The sequence below is a fragment of the Rhinatrema bivittatum genome, chromosome 9 (genome assembly GCF_901001135.1).
Source record: "Rhinatrema bivittatum chromosome 9, aRhiBiv1.1, whole genome shotgun sequence".
Lineage (NCBI taxonomy): Eukaryota > Metazoa > Chordata > Amphibia > Gymnophiona > Rhinatrematidae > Rhinatrema > Rhinatrema bivittatum.
Genome location: NC_042623.1, coordinates 97,618,230 through 97,633,030, shown reverse-complemented (window position 1 = coordinate 97,633,030; position 14,801 = coordinate 97,618,230). Strand labels below are relative to the sequence as shown.

General features: G+C 42.2%; 1 protein-coding gene across 2 annotated transcripts in view; it reads right to left on the bottom strand.

The window, feature by feature from the left end:
• LOC115099352 (kinesin-like protein klp-3) overlaps positions 1-14,801 on the bottom strand; it is a 122,562-nt gene that overhangs the window by 59,140 nt on the left and 48,621 nt on the right. For both annotated transcript variants that reach the window (XM_029616936.1, XM_029616935.1), the window contains exons 3-6: positions 13,498-13,823; positions 4,264-4,398; positions 4,102-4,164; positions 521-643 (exon numbers count right to left, since the gene is read on the bottom strand). In XM_029616936.1, the coding sequence (XP_029472796.1) occupies positions 521-643; positions 4,102-4,164; positions 4,264-4,398; positions 13,498-13,710 (534 nt within the window). In that variant the 5' untranslated portion in view covers positions 13,711-13,823. The remainder of the gene's footprint in view (positions 1-520; positions 644-4,101; positions 4,165-4,263; positions 4,399-13,497; positions 13,824-14,801) is intronic.

Here is a 14,801-nt window from a genome sequence, read left to right as displayed (position 1 = left end):
TGGCCAGTGCAAGGGAACGACAAGGAAAGGACCTTCAGTAGCACCAGCAGAAAGCAGAAAACTGATTGACTGAAGCAAACAGGCTAGAGTCTGCATCTGCTGCCGGTACAGCTATGACCACATACTGCAGACATTTCACAAGAGCAGCTTTCAGAGTCACTACATCTCTTCTTTATATAGTGAGGATCGGAGCTGTCTCCTCACTATACATGAGACACCGCTCCCAAATCAGATCCTTGCCCTCATTATAATGTAATGTAAAGGCACAGCACTGCCCATGGTGATATATTTGTTGTACAACACAGCAGAGTTAGTTTGACTGATAGGAAATCCTCTAGCATTACAGACAGGATTTAGTTGGATTAATAGGAAGCCTCCAACTGCCAGAATCCTCCTACTGCATTACAGGCAGACACTGGCTTTTATTATATAGGGGATTCTTTTGTCAGGTAGGGTTGCTATAACAGCCAGGTATACAGCTTTACTTGCACTATAAATTATGTAATAAACATAGTCTTACTTCAAAAATATACGTCATGACCATCCCTTTCCCAGGTAAGTAGCATCCACTGGTTCGCTCATTATCCATATAGCTAGGCCCAGGAACGGCAGCATTCTCCACGCTGTCTGAACTGCCAGATAGCTGCTTGAAAAAGAAAAATGACTAAGAAATTCCCAAATGGCATAATAATAATTTACACCAGTCTTTCCCAAGTAGTTCAAGTTTAGAGTGCATTCTGCATCTTCAGAAACTCCACTGTCAGCCTAACACTTTTCTTACTTTCAAATATCTCTACTAGTACAGAAAAGAAGAACTACTGAATTAACAAGGAATTCTAATTCAGACACAAAACAAAACAAACACGAACAGCTTTTAGGTGTATTTTGCTTTGGTAAAATATTTCCATTCTTGGTGTCATCAATCTTTGGCCCATGATGTCACAGGTCAGAGGTCAGCACACAGCTTCTCTTTTTAAGTTATGAATAAAAACAGGTCACCTAAATGCATTCTGACTGGTCTGTACCACAGAAACCGTTCCACTATTTTTTTTATTTTATTTTTGTTAGTAATTCCAAGAATTTTAGATAGATATTTCAAGGTTCTGTGGGTAATTTAAATAACTTATCAACATTTCAACACCTAAGGATAAACTATTGCTTCTTATTCACATAAAATTCATTCTGTATCCTGAAGCTTGAAAAGTTAGTTGTTTCTCCTAAGCTAATTATTAATAAGCACATGCAAACTACCATGAGGATGGCATTACTTGGCAAACTACAGATGTCCTTCACTTTATTGCTATATTAGACAGTTGCTTACCTTAAAAATGATTTATATCAATGGCAGGCCATAGGCTGCTAGCCTATAGGCTACATCACCACTTATTTAACCATCCTTGTGAGCCTTAACAAACTGAAGATAGGTTACACAGGCTGCAAGCTGAACTAGACAAATGAGTGTATTCTTATTATCGAAGACTGAAATTTTAGTTGTAGTCAGCGTTCTGCATTCTTGACATTAGATTTAAGACTTTTATATTTGTCCAGCTGAATGATAATTTATGCTTGATAACTATATTCAAAACACATTGAGAAAGTCATTGCAAATCAATGAAGCCAACTAATTTTGGAGAGAATCTCAGTTAACATGTAGCAGTGAGATATTGTGATTAATGTCCGTGCTAACTGTAGTTATTTGTTTGGGTCCCTTGCTTTTGGAAAGTTATTGAAAAACATTAGGGGTGTTTCTTTTTTTTTTTCTTTGTTTTGTTTAGCTTTGTTAGCAGTGGTGGTGAGGGGTTCGTTTTATTTTTTTTTTCCTTTAAATTATTTTGCTTTGTTTTGTTTCATTTTGTTTTACTGTGAGCTTTTGTACAATAGCGTGTACTAAAACCAAACTCTGAGCTGCTTGATTTAAAATAAAAGTGCCCCAAGAATTCCCCCATACACTCCCCAGACCCCCCCCCCCCCCAGCTTATCTGTGATGCTCAGGGTCCAAAAAAGGACAGAGGTGATCCCCAGGTGCTCCTGCCCCGCCAGTGCTGTATTTAAAAAATGGAGTTGTCTCACCTGAGGCGCTGGCGGGGCAGGAGCAATTGGGGATCACACCTGCCACTCTTTGGACTGTGGGTAAACTGGGGAGAAGTTTGTAGACATTTGAGGGAAAGTTCTGGGAAGTAGGGAGGGAGGAAGCTCTGGGAGGATTTTTTTTAAATCAGACAAATCGTATAGTTGTTGTTGGTTGGGGCAGTTTTGAAACAAAATGAATAACGAATGAAATTTCATTTGTTTCTCTTTTTTTTTTTATTTCTAAAACAAAACAAAACGAGAGCACATCCCTAAAAAAAACCCCATATAGATGTTGCAAGCTATAGGAAGTTAAGATATGTATTGTTTATTTATTAAATAATATGCGTTCAGACTCATAAATTGATCTTTAAGAAATCTACTACAAACTAGGGAGTTGGAGTTCATTTTAACTCTTTCTGCTTATGTGTATTAATGCATGGAAGGGTTTTACACACCAAAATTGTAACACAATAGATAATAACAGATCAAGATCAACTGGTCCATCTAGTCTGCCCAGTTATCCCTTTCCACACTGCAAGAATATACTCCAGCTGGCAGCCACAGAGCACAAATACTTATAGAATATCATTCCTTATCCAGGACAGGTTCTGTTATCTTCCACATCTCAAAAAAATTGAGCATATATTTTCCCAAAACCTAGGCCACCCCTTCCCATGTCTTACCACTGAAATAATCTAAACATTTATGAAAACTGTAAAGTTAAGTGGGAGGGGGTTTGACCAAAACTCAGAGTCAGGAAGCTTTTCAAAAGGAGGGCATCCAAAATGACACAGACCACATAACAAAATGAATGTAGTTTATGTTGTTCTGAATGCAAACGTGACACAAACAACATGAAAAATATCGTCAATCTTTTCATGTCACTTGGAAACAAAAGCACATCCCTACTGCATGAAAGATACTTCACTAGCTCTTCTTTTATTAATAATTCTATCAATGATTAACTGGCCTGTAGATACAAGCCTCCTCCCTGTTTCCACTTTTATGAAGAGGTACACTATCTGTCTTTCCCCTATCCTCTAGAACCACCGCTGTCTCCAAAAAGTAATTGAACAGAAGTGTCAGTGAAGCTAACAGAGCCTCTCTGAGCTCTTTTAGTGTCTGATTTACTACACTTTCCCCCATTGACACTGAATGGGAGAAAAGCTGGCCTTCTGCGCATAAATTGGCTTTTGAAAATTGCCTGGGGGTTATACATGTAAAAGTACATGCAAAGGTGATTTCGCACGCACTCTTACACATACTAGCAAGAGATATTTTCAGGGGTGGGAAAACAACGTATGGTCATACTTTCAATTATAAAGATATCTATGCCTGCTCACTAGCAGGAGTACACATTTATGCCTATTCACAAGCAGACTTAAACGTGTGCATGCATGTCACACATGCATGCACACGTTTAAGTCTGCTTAAACACATGCATGCGTGCATGCATGTGACATGCATGCATGTGCATGCATGTCACACATGCATACACTGTGTGCGTAACCCCTGGGTTACGCACACACCGACTGATTTCCAAAGTTGCCTTGCACGCGTAAGTCTTCTTTGAAAATTTGGACTGAAGTCTGCAGGCGGACTTGAGCCCTATGCAGACTGTTATAAAATTACCCTCCCAATGTCCTAGGCTGTATTTCATCGGGTCGCACTACCTTATCCACTTTCTCATTTGCCAGTTCCGTGCCAACTCAACACAATGAATGAATGAACCCAGCAATCTAAAAGATTTTGTTGTTTCCGGTGTGTATATCTTTCTCCAGTGCGTATAGAAAACCTGTGAACTGTAATGTATACATTTTAAGACCTTCAACTAAAAATTGGCTGAGCTATTATGATGTGGAAAGAGGACAATGTCCAGTAGGAAGCCCCAGATATCTTTGTCCCATGTCGGTCTACTGGCAGGAGTGATCAATATTTGAAGCAAACAGATCCATCCTGCATCATGATTAATCTACTGCTTTATCCTAAATGTATATAAATACTGGAAACATGCGCTTGATAATACCATACCCAGTTCTGTATATTAATGAATCTTCCTTGGCTATAGAGCTCCTGAGGAAATGGTACCAAACCCTAAATAAAATAAAAAGATATTAGGTGGGAGCCTTATGACAAAAATCACATGAAATATGCAGTAGCCTTACTGATACAACATTCTATGGATTTTCTTACCTTTTCTTCATCAAAATAAAGTCGGATGCCATTCTGAGTGAAGCAGGTGTAAAGGGTGCCATCCTTGTGAAGGAAGCTCTCAAAGGCCAGGGACACCTCATCTGGCTGTGCAGTGTTGCTCACAGCTAAAGAATCCTGTCGCACAAAGAATGAAGAAAGAAACTGAGAAGAAAATCCATTTCTGATATAAATTATATGTTAAACAAATGTAAGGAGAAGTGAATAAACCACAGTAAGAAACCAGACAAATAGTTTTTGGATTCTGTATCACTCCTATCATAAAGAAACTTAAAAACAATAATTAAATAAATCATAAAAAAATATACATAAGACAATAATAAACACAATGATCAATATGATGAAAATTAAAAATCTTTAATACCAATTCAAAAAATAAGAACATATATATAATGCAATATAATTAAAATCCTAGAACCCCAACAAGGTCATGTTTCAACATATAAATCTGCATCAGGGCTAGAAAAGTTTTCATCAATATCCTCTTTTGTATCTAAAAACAGGATAGTTAGCTAAATTTGGATGCTAAAAACAGAAGATAGTGTTGTGGATTGAATAAATGCTTAGAGTCAGCAGATTGAGGAGAAAAATCAATTTTATTGAAAACAAAAATTAATATAATGAAATATATCTTATGGAGAGAACAACAGGTCACCATGCACTGGAACAGGATCAAAACAGTTTTCTCAAAGATAATTCATCGATACCAGGATTTATATTGGGATAACACCTGTAATCTCTACTCCAATGCCTAAGTTTCTTTGTTCTCTTAACATTTTTCTAATTGGTTAGTACTAACACGACATCCTCTTAATAGAATGGTACTATAATTTTATTTTATAAAATGAGCTGGGATTTTTGTAAGTCATGTGATTTCTTGTAAATAGGGCTCAGAAAAAAGGAATGAAACTTAAGACTAAACTTGACTTCCTTTTTGACCTATAATTTAGCATTCAGCACATTTCATCATGTCAGCAATCATCAATAATTCTACAAGTCTAATCAAGGTAAATTCACAGTGTGGTTGTTACCCTTAGTGGGGCTTTTAATCCCAAGGGCACACAAACTTATTTTGCTCTTTGGGGCTGTTCTGGCTAGTGATTAACTCTCATGCTCAAACTCTTTATCTCAGAGTGGACTCTTTCTATGGGGGGAAGCTCTCACTTATGGCCCAGACTATGGCATCTTGTTTTAAGTGTGTTTAGAGTGTAGATGCATCCCATGAGGTGAGATGCCAGGACAAATCAACAGGACCAGTCTTGGGGTATTAAATTAAAGTTTACTGATTTGATAATTAAAGTCAATTTGTCCATAAATATTGAAGTTACATCTGACTGTAGGTAGGTGCCAGTTGTTTCAGGCACCTAGGTAGGCTCCCATGGTGATTTTACATATGCAAAGCTCACCCAGAGGATAACCAGGAATCCTATCAGAGGGGTCCCCACTTCACAGCAAAACCAGTCCTGCTTTAATCAATCTCTTTTCTGGACATCCAGCCCATCCTGGTCACAAAGGTGGAGATTCGGTTGGGATCTCCCAATCTTGTTCTTTCATTCTTAGTTAATATTTCTGGGGACTTCTCTTGGAGAAAAGTCAAATAGGATCAAGCTATACCACTGCTGCATCCCAGTGGGGAGGGAGGATCCAAAGTTCTTCTCACCCTAATGTTATCCAAAAAATACTTCTAAAGTTAAAATTGAATACAGCTTCAGACATCACTGTCTCTTTCACCGTCACTGATGCTTGCCAACCTAGGGTTTAGAATGGACTCACAGGTCTTCGGCCCTCTGGGTGATTCCACAGAAGGGAATCAGGCATAAAATTTTCTCTCTCTCTAAATTAGTAGGAGAAGGACCCTCTGCCAGGAAGTGCATGATGAGGCATCATTTCCAACTGAAACTCCAGGATGAAGCTGGAAGGCCTCACCAGAATGTAAAACCAAACCATCCTTACTTTCACAAGGCTTCGTAAAACTGATCTCCAAAGAGTCGTAAAATGGCTGGACTACATAGGGTTGAGACATCCAATCCAAACCCTGTAGGTTGGGAGAGGCTGTGAGGGATGGAAGGCTCATTGATATTGTGTTCTATACAGGAACTTAGTGACATCTAGTGGCCAACCCATAGGCATGCCACACAATAATAGTCTTATCGAAAAACAAACTTTTCAAAGCACCAAAAGAATGGTATGTATCAATTTGGATTTTAAATTGTTTTTACATTTGTAGTTTTGATATTGGTTGTAACTTTTTTTTTTGTCATTATTTTTTATTATCTTCTATTAGCTTTAGAATGTCATGGAGCATGAGCCCTTGCACTGTGGTGAGATTGACACTACCCTACTGGTGACCCAGCTGGGCTGCCACTGACAACAGAACTTAGGTGAGGATCCTGAGGACAGCGTACAGATAATGCCAGCAAACAGGCCAAGGTCAGAGAGGCAGAAGACAGCAGGATCAGTATCCAGGCATGGGTCAGGGTAGGTGGAGATCAGGCAGCATAGGTCAAAGCATAAGAGATCAGTCCAAGGAAGGGCAGGGCAGGATAGAAACAGGAACGAGGCAAGGATAGGGCAAGAGCGGGACCAGGCTAGGGCAAATCAAGGACAAGCTGGTAGGGCAAGGCAAAGGCAGGTTGAAATGAGGTAAGGCTGGGCAGGATTGAAAATAATGCACACTGCAAGGCAGGAGGACCTATTACTGAAGCGCCAAGGGGAAGATCAGCTGGTGTTTAAATGGCCTGATACTGGTGACATCTTCCCTTGGTGCTGTGAAGAGTTTCCCATAGTGGATCCTATTAGATGGAGTTATGTGCATGTATGCGTGATGAAGGAGGGCCCAGGAGATGGTGGCGTGCTACAGCTGGGATCAGTGATGACGTGCAGGATGAGTGAAGGTTGGCCACAGCATAGCTGCCACAGTTGATCGAGCATCACACAGAATTTAGGTTTTAGGCTGTCCTGATGTTCTTGGTGCAAGTTTTCCATTTCGCCCCTTGATTTATAGGTAAATATCCTATTACTATTTGGATTTTTTTGATCTCACTCACAATTCACTGCACTGTCCTCACCTCATGGGACCAATTGGTTAATTTGTTTCTGTCAGGACAACCAGGCCGTATCCAAGGTTCCCTTAGTAAATCTTTTTGTATAGATATGATGGTTAAATCAAATTCAGAGTCATTTTCACACACACCACTGATGCCCAAGCTGTTTATGTAACTTGGAACAACTGCTGATGCTAAATACCTGGTCTGCTGTGGGCTGGCTATGGACCAACCTGGTGATATGCCAGAAATTGATGAATTTTCAATCAAGGACTCTAATGCTAGATCAACATTGTCATTTTCAGCTGGCTTAAACCAGTGTGAGGGTCCTGTTTTATAGCTTGAATGCATTTGTTTGTCACAGAGGCCCTAGTACTCTGGGCTTCCCATACCTCTAAATGTTCAGTCTACATGGGCTCAGCAATTTGGGATCTGCACCTTTTACTGCACCCAATGCCATTGCATGGGCTGTCCCCAGCCCTGGCCCCAAGCTGATAAACTTTCCCTCTCTGGTCAGAGACTAGGAGGAGGTCCTCTGGGACTGGTTAAGGAGGTCCTGGATCCTCCCAGATCTCCTTTGGTGATTCAACTTCCAATCCACTGATCCCCTCTACAAAGGGTCTTCTGGGGGTCAAGTGCCCCTGTCCCTCCTATTCATCCTGCTACTCTGGGTCATATGGATTCTTCCACTTCTGCTGTTTTTCTGGTCACTCTCCTTGATGCTAGGCTTGGGTATTATGGGAGACTCTGGTTCTCCCTCTTCTCCAGATCCCATTCTGATCACTACTTCTAGTATGGTTTCAGGTACATCTGAAGCATAGTAGACATCTCAGCTATGGACCTGAATAATACCTGTTGGTAATAGGCCTGCCTGCACCTTTGACATATAGAATATCCTGGTCGTAAGCGCACTGAAAAATCACAGCACATGATGACAGCTGTTGCATTTGATCCAGGTCGCTGTCACCTCAGCTTTGATCAAAAACCACTCTCCTACAGTCAATAAGTCATGCTTGCAATCTTCTCTAGTAGCTGACGAAATGTGGTGTACACCCAGACCTCATGCCCATCAAGATGTCTGTCACCAATCTCTTGGAAGTTGGCCAAATCCAACTGTTCTCTCTACCCTTTATAACAAAAAGTCACAGTTCACTCTGTTTCCCAATATGGTGGTCCCCACTCACTCCACTTCAAAATGGCTCCCATGTCTGTCTGATCCACTCCCATGCCACTTCTTCTATCCTTCCCTTCTTTGTTGATTGGCTTGCAGCTACAAGAGAGAGTTATGTCACTCCCCAAACTGTTTTCCTCTTCCATAAAAATTAATGTGCTGCTGTCCATGTGGGCATCATTACTGCAGCCCACCGGTGGGAATGGTGGCTATCTTGAATTTTTGTTGGAAAATTAAAACATTCTTAAAACATTACGTTTAAAAAAAACTCAACAGTTTTCACAAAAAATACCAAAACTGGCTTGAGAACACAAAATCTTCGATCCCTTCAGCTTTTCCCCTTTATAGGCCACAATTCTGTAACCCTTCCCTTAGCAAAGGAGTCACACTTTAGAGGCCACAGAGCATTCATTCACTTGGTTCAGCTCATGAAAATCCAAGCATGGATTTGTTCTGTGGAGAAGCAGGATTGCCTGCAAGGTCCAACGGATTCCAAAAATGTAGTCCACACAAACTGGTGTTCCAAACAGAGAGGAATTTATTGCAGAAAAATTAATCCAAGAAAGAAAAATCCACCAAGTCAGATCACAAGAAAAATAAGGCACATCTGCATGAGATAGTCACAAGTTCCAAATAGTTATTCATTTTCTCATGTCATTTGAGTACAGTTTAAATGAATATTTTTCCATCTCAAGTCCACATTAAGATGTTTTCCTTTCTTTAGCCCCACTGACCAATGGGAACACGCCATGCATACCTTCACTGGCTTCAAACTTCACTGGAATGGATGGGGTTCTCTTGGTTTAGGGGTTCTCAGTTGGTCTTTAGCCTTTGCGAAAGAGAGACATTCCCACTCTTCCCATAAGATCAAAATTCTATCCATCCTAGCCCTGAACTCCTCAGGACCATATTCAGAGTCTAACACTTCAGAAATCTCAGTAAGTCCTCCCTACAATGCATGGAGCCATCTGTATCACCTCCAAACCCATTCCCTTTGGGGGAAGGACCCTCCTTTCATCCAGTATCTCCAGCACATACTCTCTGGACCTCTCACTGCTGGAAAGTTCAGAGAGGGGGGAGGGAGTCAGTGGGAGAAAGTATTAAACATAGTACACACGTTAGTGAAACCAGAAAAGCATCATGTGTTTGTACTGGATAATACAAATGGTAATTTTTAAGTGGACTGTGGTACTTCGAGTGGCAGCAGTTTGGGAACAGCCAGAGGAAAAATGAGGCAGACTCTGGCTGTTCCTTAAGTGCAGTTTATTTACAGTGAAACAAAGCATGATGAAAAGCAAAACAAACAAATTAGGCAGCTCACCTTGGAGTTCAGGTATCTTACAAAGAAGGCACAGTGCAAAAGAATCAATTTATCAAGCTCACCTTAAAGTTCAGGTATCTCACAAATACTAGGTATCAGACATAATGTAATTTTAAATATATACAATATAGACTATACTAAAATACATAAACCCATGGGATTATGCTGTATATTGGTATAGATGAGAGGTGAATATGTGATTATGTAGCTGCATCCATGTAGACTGTCTGATTGTAAGTGTGAATGAGAGGTGTGATGGAGAGTGATACAGAAAACAGAAATAAAGGTGTGATTTAAAGAACAAGTAGGGCTTGAGTAGGAGAAGAGAGGTGATGTACAGGATCTATTGCCAATTGCATTCATTAGGAAACTATAATTCACATTTTAAATGGTGAGCACTATTAAAATTACATGGAAAAGTGTCAATGGCCTTTAAAAGAAAATGTTCAAAACTAGGGAAAGGGTACATGTCGGAGGAGGTAGAGGGACCGCAGCCGGGTCCCTCTACCTCCTCCGGCAGGCGCCGGCAACTGCCCTCCTCTGCGGCGCTCCGCTACAGACCGCTCCGGGGCCAGGTCGTGGCGTCTTCCCCATGAGGGAGATGCCGTCAGCTTCGTCCTAGGCTCCGCCCCCTTAGGCACGCGCACACGCGGCCAAGCCAGTCTTTTAAAGGGGCCGTGGCGGGAAACCTTGGCCCAGCCCCCAACTCTAACATCACCAGCTGGGCTATTTAAGCCCACGTCCTGCATCTATTCCTTGCCTTGGCAACAGGTCAGCTCCTTAAGTATAGCTGGTTGCTTGTTCCTGCGTTCCTGCTTGTTCCAGTTCCGATGTTCCTGCTCCCATGGTCCCGCTCCTTCTCCTGCTTCCTGCCTTCGGTTTTCTCCTTGGTTCTGACTCGGCCTGGTATCCTGATTCCTCTGTCTGCTGCCCGTCCTGACCTCTGGCGTGTTCTCTGGCTCCTTCTTGTCTTCTGCCTGCCCTGACTTCTGGCCTGGTTACTCGTGCTGCACTGCTGCTGTCAGCCTCGACCCCTGGACCGTCCTCGTTCCTCTGGACTTCCGCCAGCCCCGACTCGGACTGCCTACTGGACCTTCCTCCGCCAGGAGACCTTCGCCTAAGTCCTGCCGGCCCCGGCACCCAAGGGCTCAACCTGAGGGGAACGAGGGCTGGTATAGGTGATGCCCCTGTCGGGTCTCCTGGTCCTTTGCTGCCTCCCCTCTGCGGATACACCAGCTCTCGAGCTGGCTCAAGGGTCCACAGCGTTAACAGTACACGGTATTTTTAGAAGAAACTTTCGGATATAGTGAATGATGGTTTGATAAAGCAAAACTTCCACGTTTTATACAAGTTAGAAATTATTTTGACCATGCCAAAATAATGTCCATTGAGATCATTAGCAGTTGTGCACCAGCAGTAGTGCTTGAGATATTTGGGTCTGAGAGTTCCAGGAGGTAGATAGGGGGCAGGTATGTATTTGAGTCAATCAGACATTGTAGGCCAGTCTGCGGAATGAATGAAGGATGGGGGAAGGGGTGAAGGGCATTCATTGAATGTCACTGGCAGTCTTTCTGCATGACCAAAATATTTTTATTTAAGCTTTGCCAAATATCTTTTTTCCCCCACTGAATACCAGTTTTTACTACAGCTGTTATTTTGCATTTTCCCAGTATTCATTCTTAAGATACCAGGAGTAATTTGGGTGGGCTGAACCCAGATGAATATTTTCTAATTAAAAAATTGATTTTTAATTCCTAGTTTTAAAGATGCCAAATTCCGTTGACAGCTGGCATCTACACTAAGCTCTCAGACATCCATTTTCTTTTTGTATTGAATAATCCAAATGCATTACAGAGCCCACTTCCTTCCCTTTTACCTGTGTGCAGTGTGATAAAATGGAACACAGAAGCCTCAGAGATCAATTAACACCCCCTCCTCCTGCTCCAGGACAAAACATCCATGATGTTGATTTGAGTAGTACTAGTTCAGTGGCTTTTTGGCAGTCGAGCAGGTAGCTTTTATTACAGAGAATCCTGGTTCTTGAGTTATAAAATAATATTTTTCAATTGTCCCGATACCATGCAATTTAAGCAGTCTTTCCTGTCCATGACACTGCTAAAAGCAAGCCTTGTTGGAAACCAAAAGACCTGAAATAAGGATTCTGCCTATTGTGCTGAGATTCTCTCTCCCCAGGCCTGTTATTCTCTCTGTACAATCAAATCAGTAGACAGAGATACATTTTCAGTGCAGTGCTCTGGGAAATAAGCAGAACAATCATATGAGTTGTAACCTTAACTCCCTGTGCGCTTTGTGCTGAAAATAAACTACTTAGTTTCCAGATCTAGAGCTACAGTTTCAAATGATGCTCTTGCTGCAAGTTCTGGACCCATTAGTATTTATCATTTCAGAGCAGAAATGCAGTACAAAAAGTTTCACCTATTATGTAGTTTAGGAATATGCTGTTTATCTGTCACCCTCCTAATCCTATGTTTTAGTTTATAATTCTGCACATACTGTATAGAATATATAGGCCCATGTAGTCCTAATGCGTTTTGTATTTCCTTTGGTATCCAAGGTGATGACTAAAAGGGAAATCACTTAGGCCTGGATTTATTCACCTCGGCCACTCATCCTCCTTCCGCTCAGTCGCTCACCCCCTTTCCTCCACTCAGCTCCCTTCCCTCCCCTGCCCCCACTCAAACTCCCTTCCCTTAGTCATACTCACCCTCTTTCTCCCACTGCCTCCCTCTCCTCTCACTGAAACCCCCTTTCCTCACTCTCACCTCCCCCCATTTTCACTCCCACTCCCTCCCCTTCTCAGTCATTGCTATGTGACTCGAGAATGTCAGTCTTCTACCCTTCTACTCCCTCACTCCCCATTCCCCTTGCTTATTCACCTCTGTCACTCATCCTCCTCCCTCTCACTCACCCCCCTTCCTCCACTCACCTTCCTTCCCTCCCCTGCCCCCATCAAACTCCCTTCCCTCAGTCTTACTCACCCTCTTTCTCCCACTGACTTCCTCCCCCCTCTCTGAAACCCCCTTCTCTCACTCACATCCCCCCTCATTATCACTCCCTCACCTTCCCTCCCAATCCCATCCCTCACTCTCATCCCCTCCCGTCCCCTCAGTCACTACGCTATGTGACTCACTCCTTCCCCTGCGGCATGGCACATCTGTCAGAGCTCTCGATGTGCCTACCATTCCAACTCCCTCCCCCCTCCCCCCCCCCCCCCCGATACTCCTCGTCTGCGCGCTGAACTCGCGCCGGAATCGTCTCTATGGAGAGATGAACTCGCACCAGTTCTCGTCTCCATGAAGAGAGATGCACAGCACATCGGTCAGAGCTTTCTGTTCCGTGCATGTGCGGTAGAGCTGCTCTCTACTGTGTATTTACGGGCCATCGGTCTGAGCCCATTTATATTGTAGATATCTGGCTCATTGCCACTGTGATAGTCTCATCAAAAGATGGTCATCCTTCTCACCACATTAACCTTCCTATAGACTTCAATGGCATCTTCCTCTTAAATATCAGATTTTCTTCATAATAAGTAGAGGACACCACAGAAATCTCACCCAGAGAAGAATTAAAGATCTGACATTTTAGGTGCAAACATCAGTGGATCATGTAACCAAAGAACTGAGTAAAAATGAAAAAGCTTTCTGCATCCTAAAACTTACATCATTAAAATAATCTCCAGTCCTGTTAAATCTTTGTGCCATCCGCTCAATTTCTTCCTGTATTTCATCTTCCTCTACTTTAGAATGGCCCAGCTCTCTTCCGCTGGAAGTCTCATCATAGCAGGCTGAGGATTGGCTTGTGCTGAAGTTTCTAATTTCCGATCTGCCTCTAGGTGTCTCCTGCAACTGTTTTTTTGATGCTCCGCTTCCCATTTTTTTCCTTAAATTTCAACAGAATCAAAATGCCAGCTTCCACATTGCCAACTGAATTTCTATCGCCACATGTAAATTTATTCAGCAGATGCTTGTGGAGCAGTACAATATATCTGAAAAACAAAGCTGTATTAGCATATTCAAAGGATTTTTTTTTAATTAAATTACACTCTTTGTCCTCATCTAACTTTCATTCACACATACTAGAATGAGAGAGAGAAAGATACACACAAGTATATAGACCTGTATTATTTTATTTCGTAACCATAATGAGAAACTTCACTCTATGATAAAAGTAAATACCGAAAGTTCAACTTTTATGTCGGAAAGCAACAGAGATGCATGCAATCAGTCTTGTGAATCAAATGTGCTAAGCACAGTATACAGAGCCCCATGGGTGCTATTTTGTCAATGTGAAGCTTTCAGATTTTTGGATGAACTTAGCATACAATGTATATCAGACATACCCAAGCAGAGCAATGAGCTTCTGCTGAGATCCATGGAACTTTATTTCTAAATAAGGGGGTCATCTTCTAATGCTTATCGCGTGCGATAGAGTGCCGAGGGCGGAGTCGGGGCAGCGAGGGGAGGAGTCGGGGCGGCGAGTAGAAGGACTCGGCAATGTCTTCGCTGGCGGTGATAAGGTAAGTTACATTATCGTCGCCAGTAGGGAGCCCAATAGCACCACCTTTCGCGGTGGCGCTATTGGTTGCGAAAGCCGGCAGCGAAAACACCGCGGTGATGCAAAGGCTGACGGCTTTCGCAGGCCCTTCCCCACCTCTTCGCCCCCCCCCCCCCCCGTTTTCGCTGGATTCACCATTCTGCGATAGAATGGTGAATCCAGGCCTAAGCTGCCAAATGTATCAGAATCAGGAAATGAAAAAAAAAAAAAAAAAAGAAAAAAGTGGTCCATTTGCCTGTCTTGAAAGGATTCCACTAAATATTCTAGAAAAATTCAGTATTCAAATGGAATAATATATACGTAACAACAGCGCTACGGTTACTTAACCTGCACACATCTTCATGAAATGCTGGTCATTGTTGTCTGGCGTGACTTGAAGTTCTCACTTAAGCAGGGTATCAATTTAGAA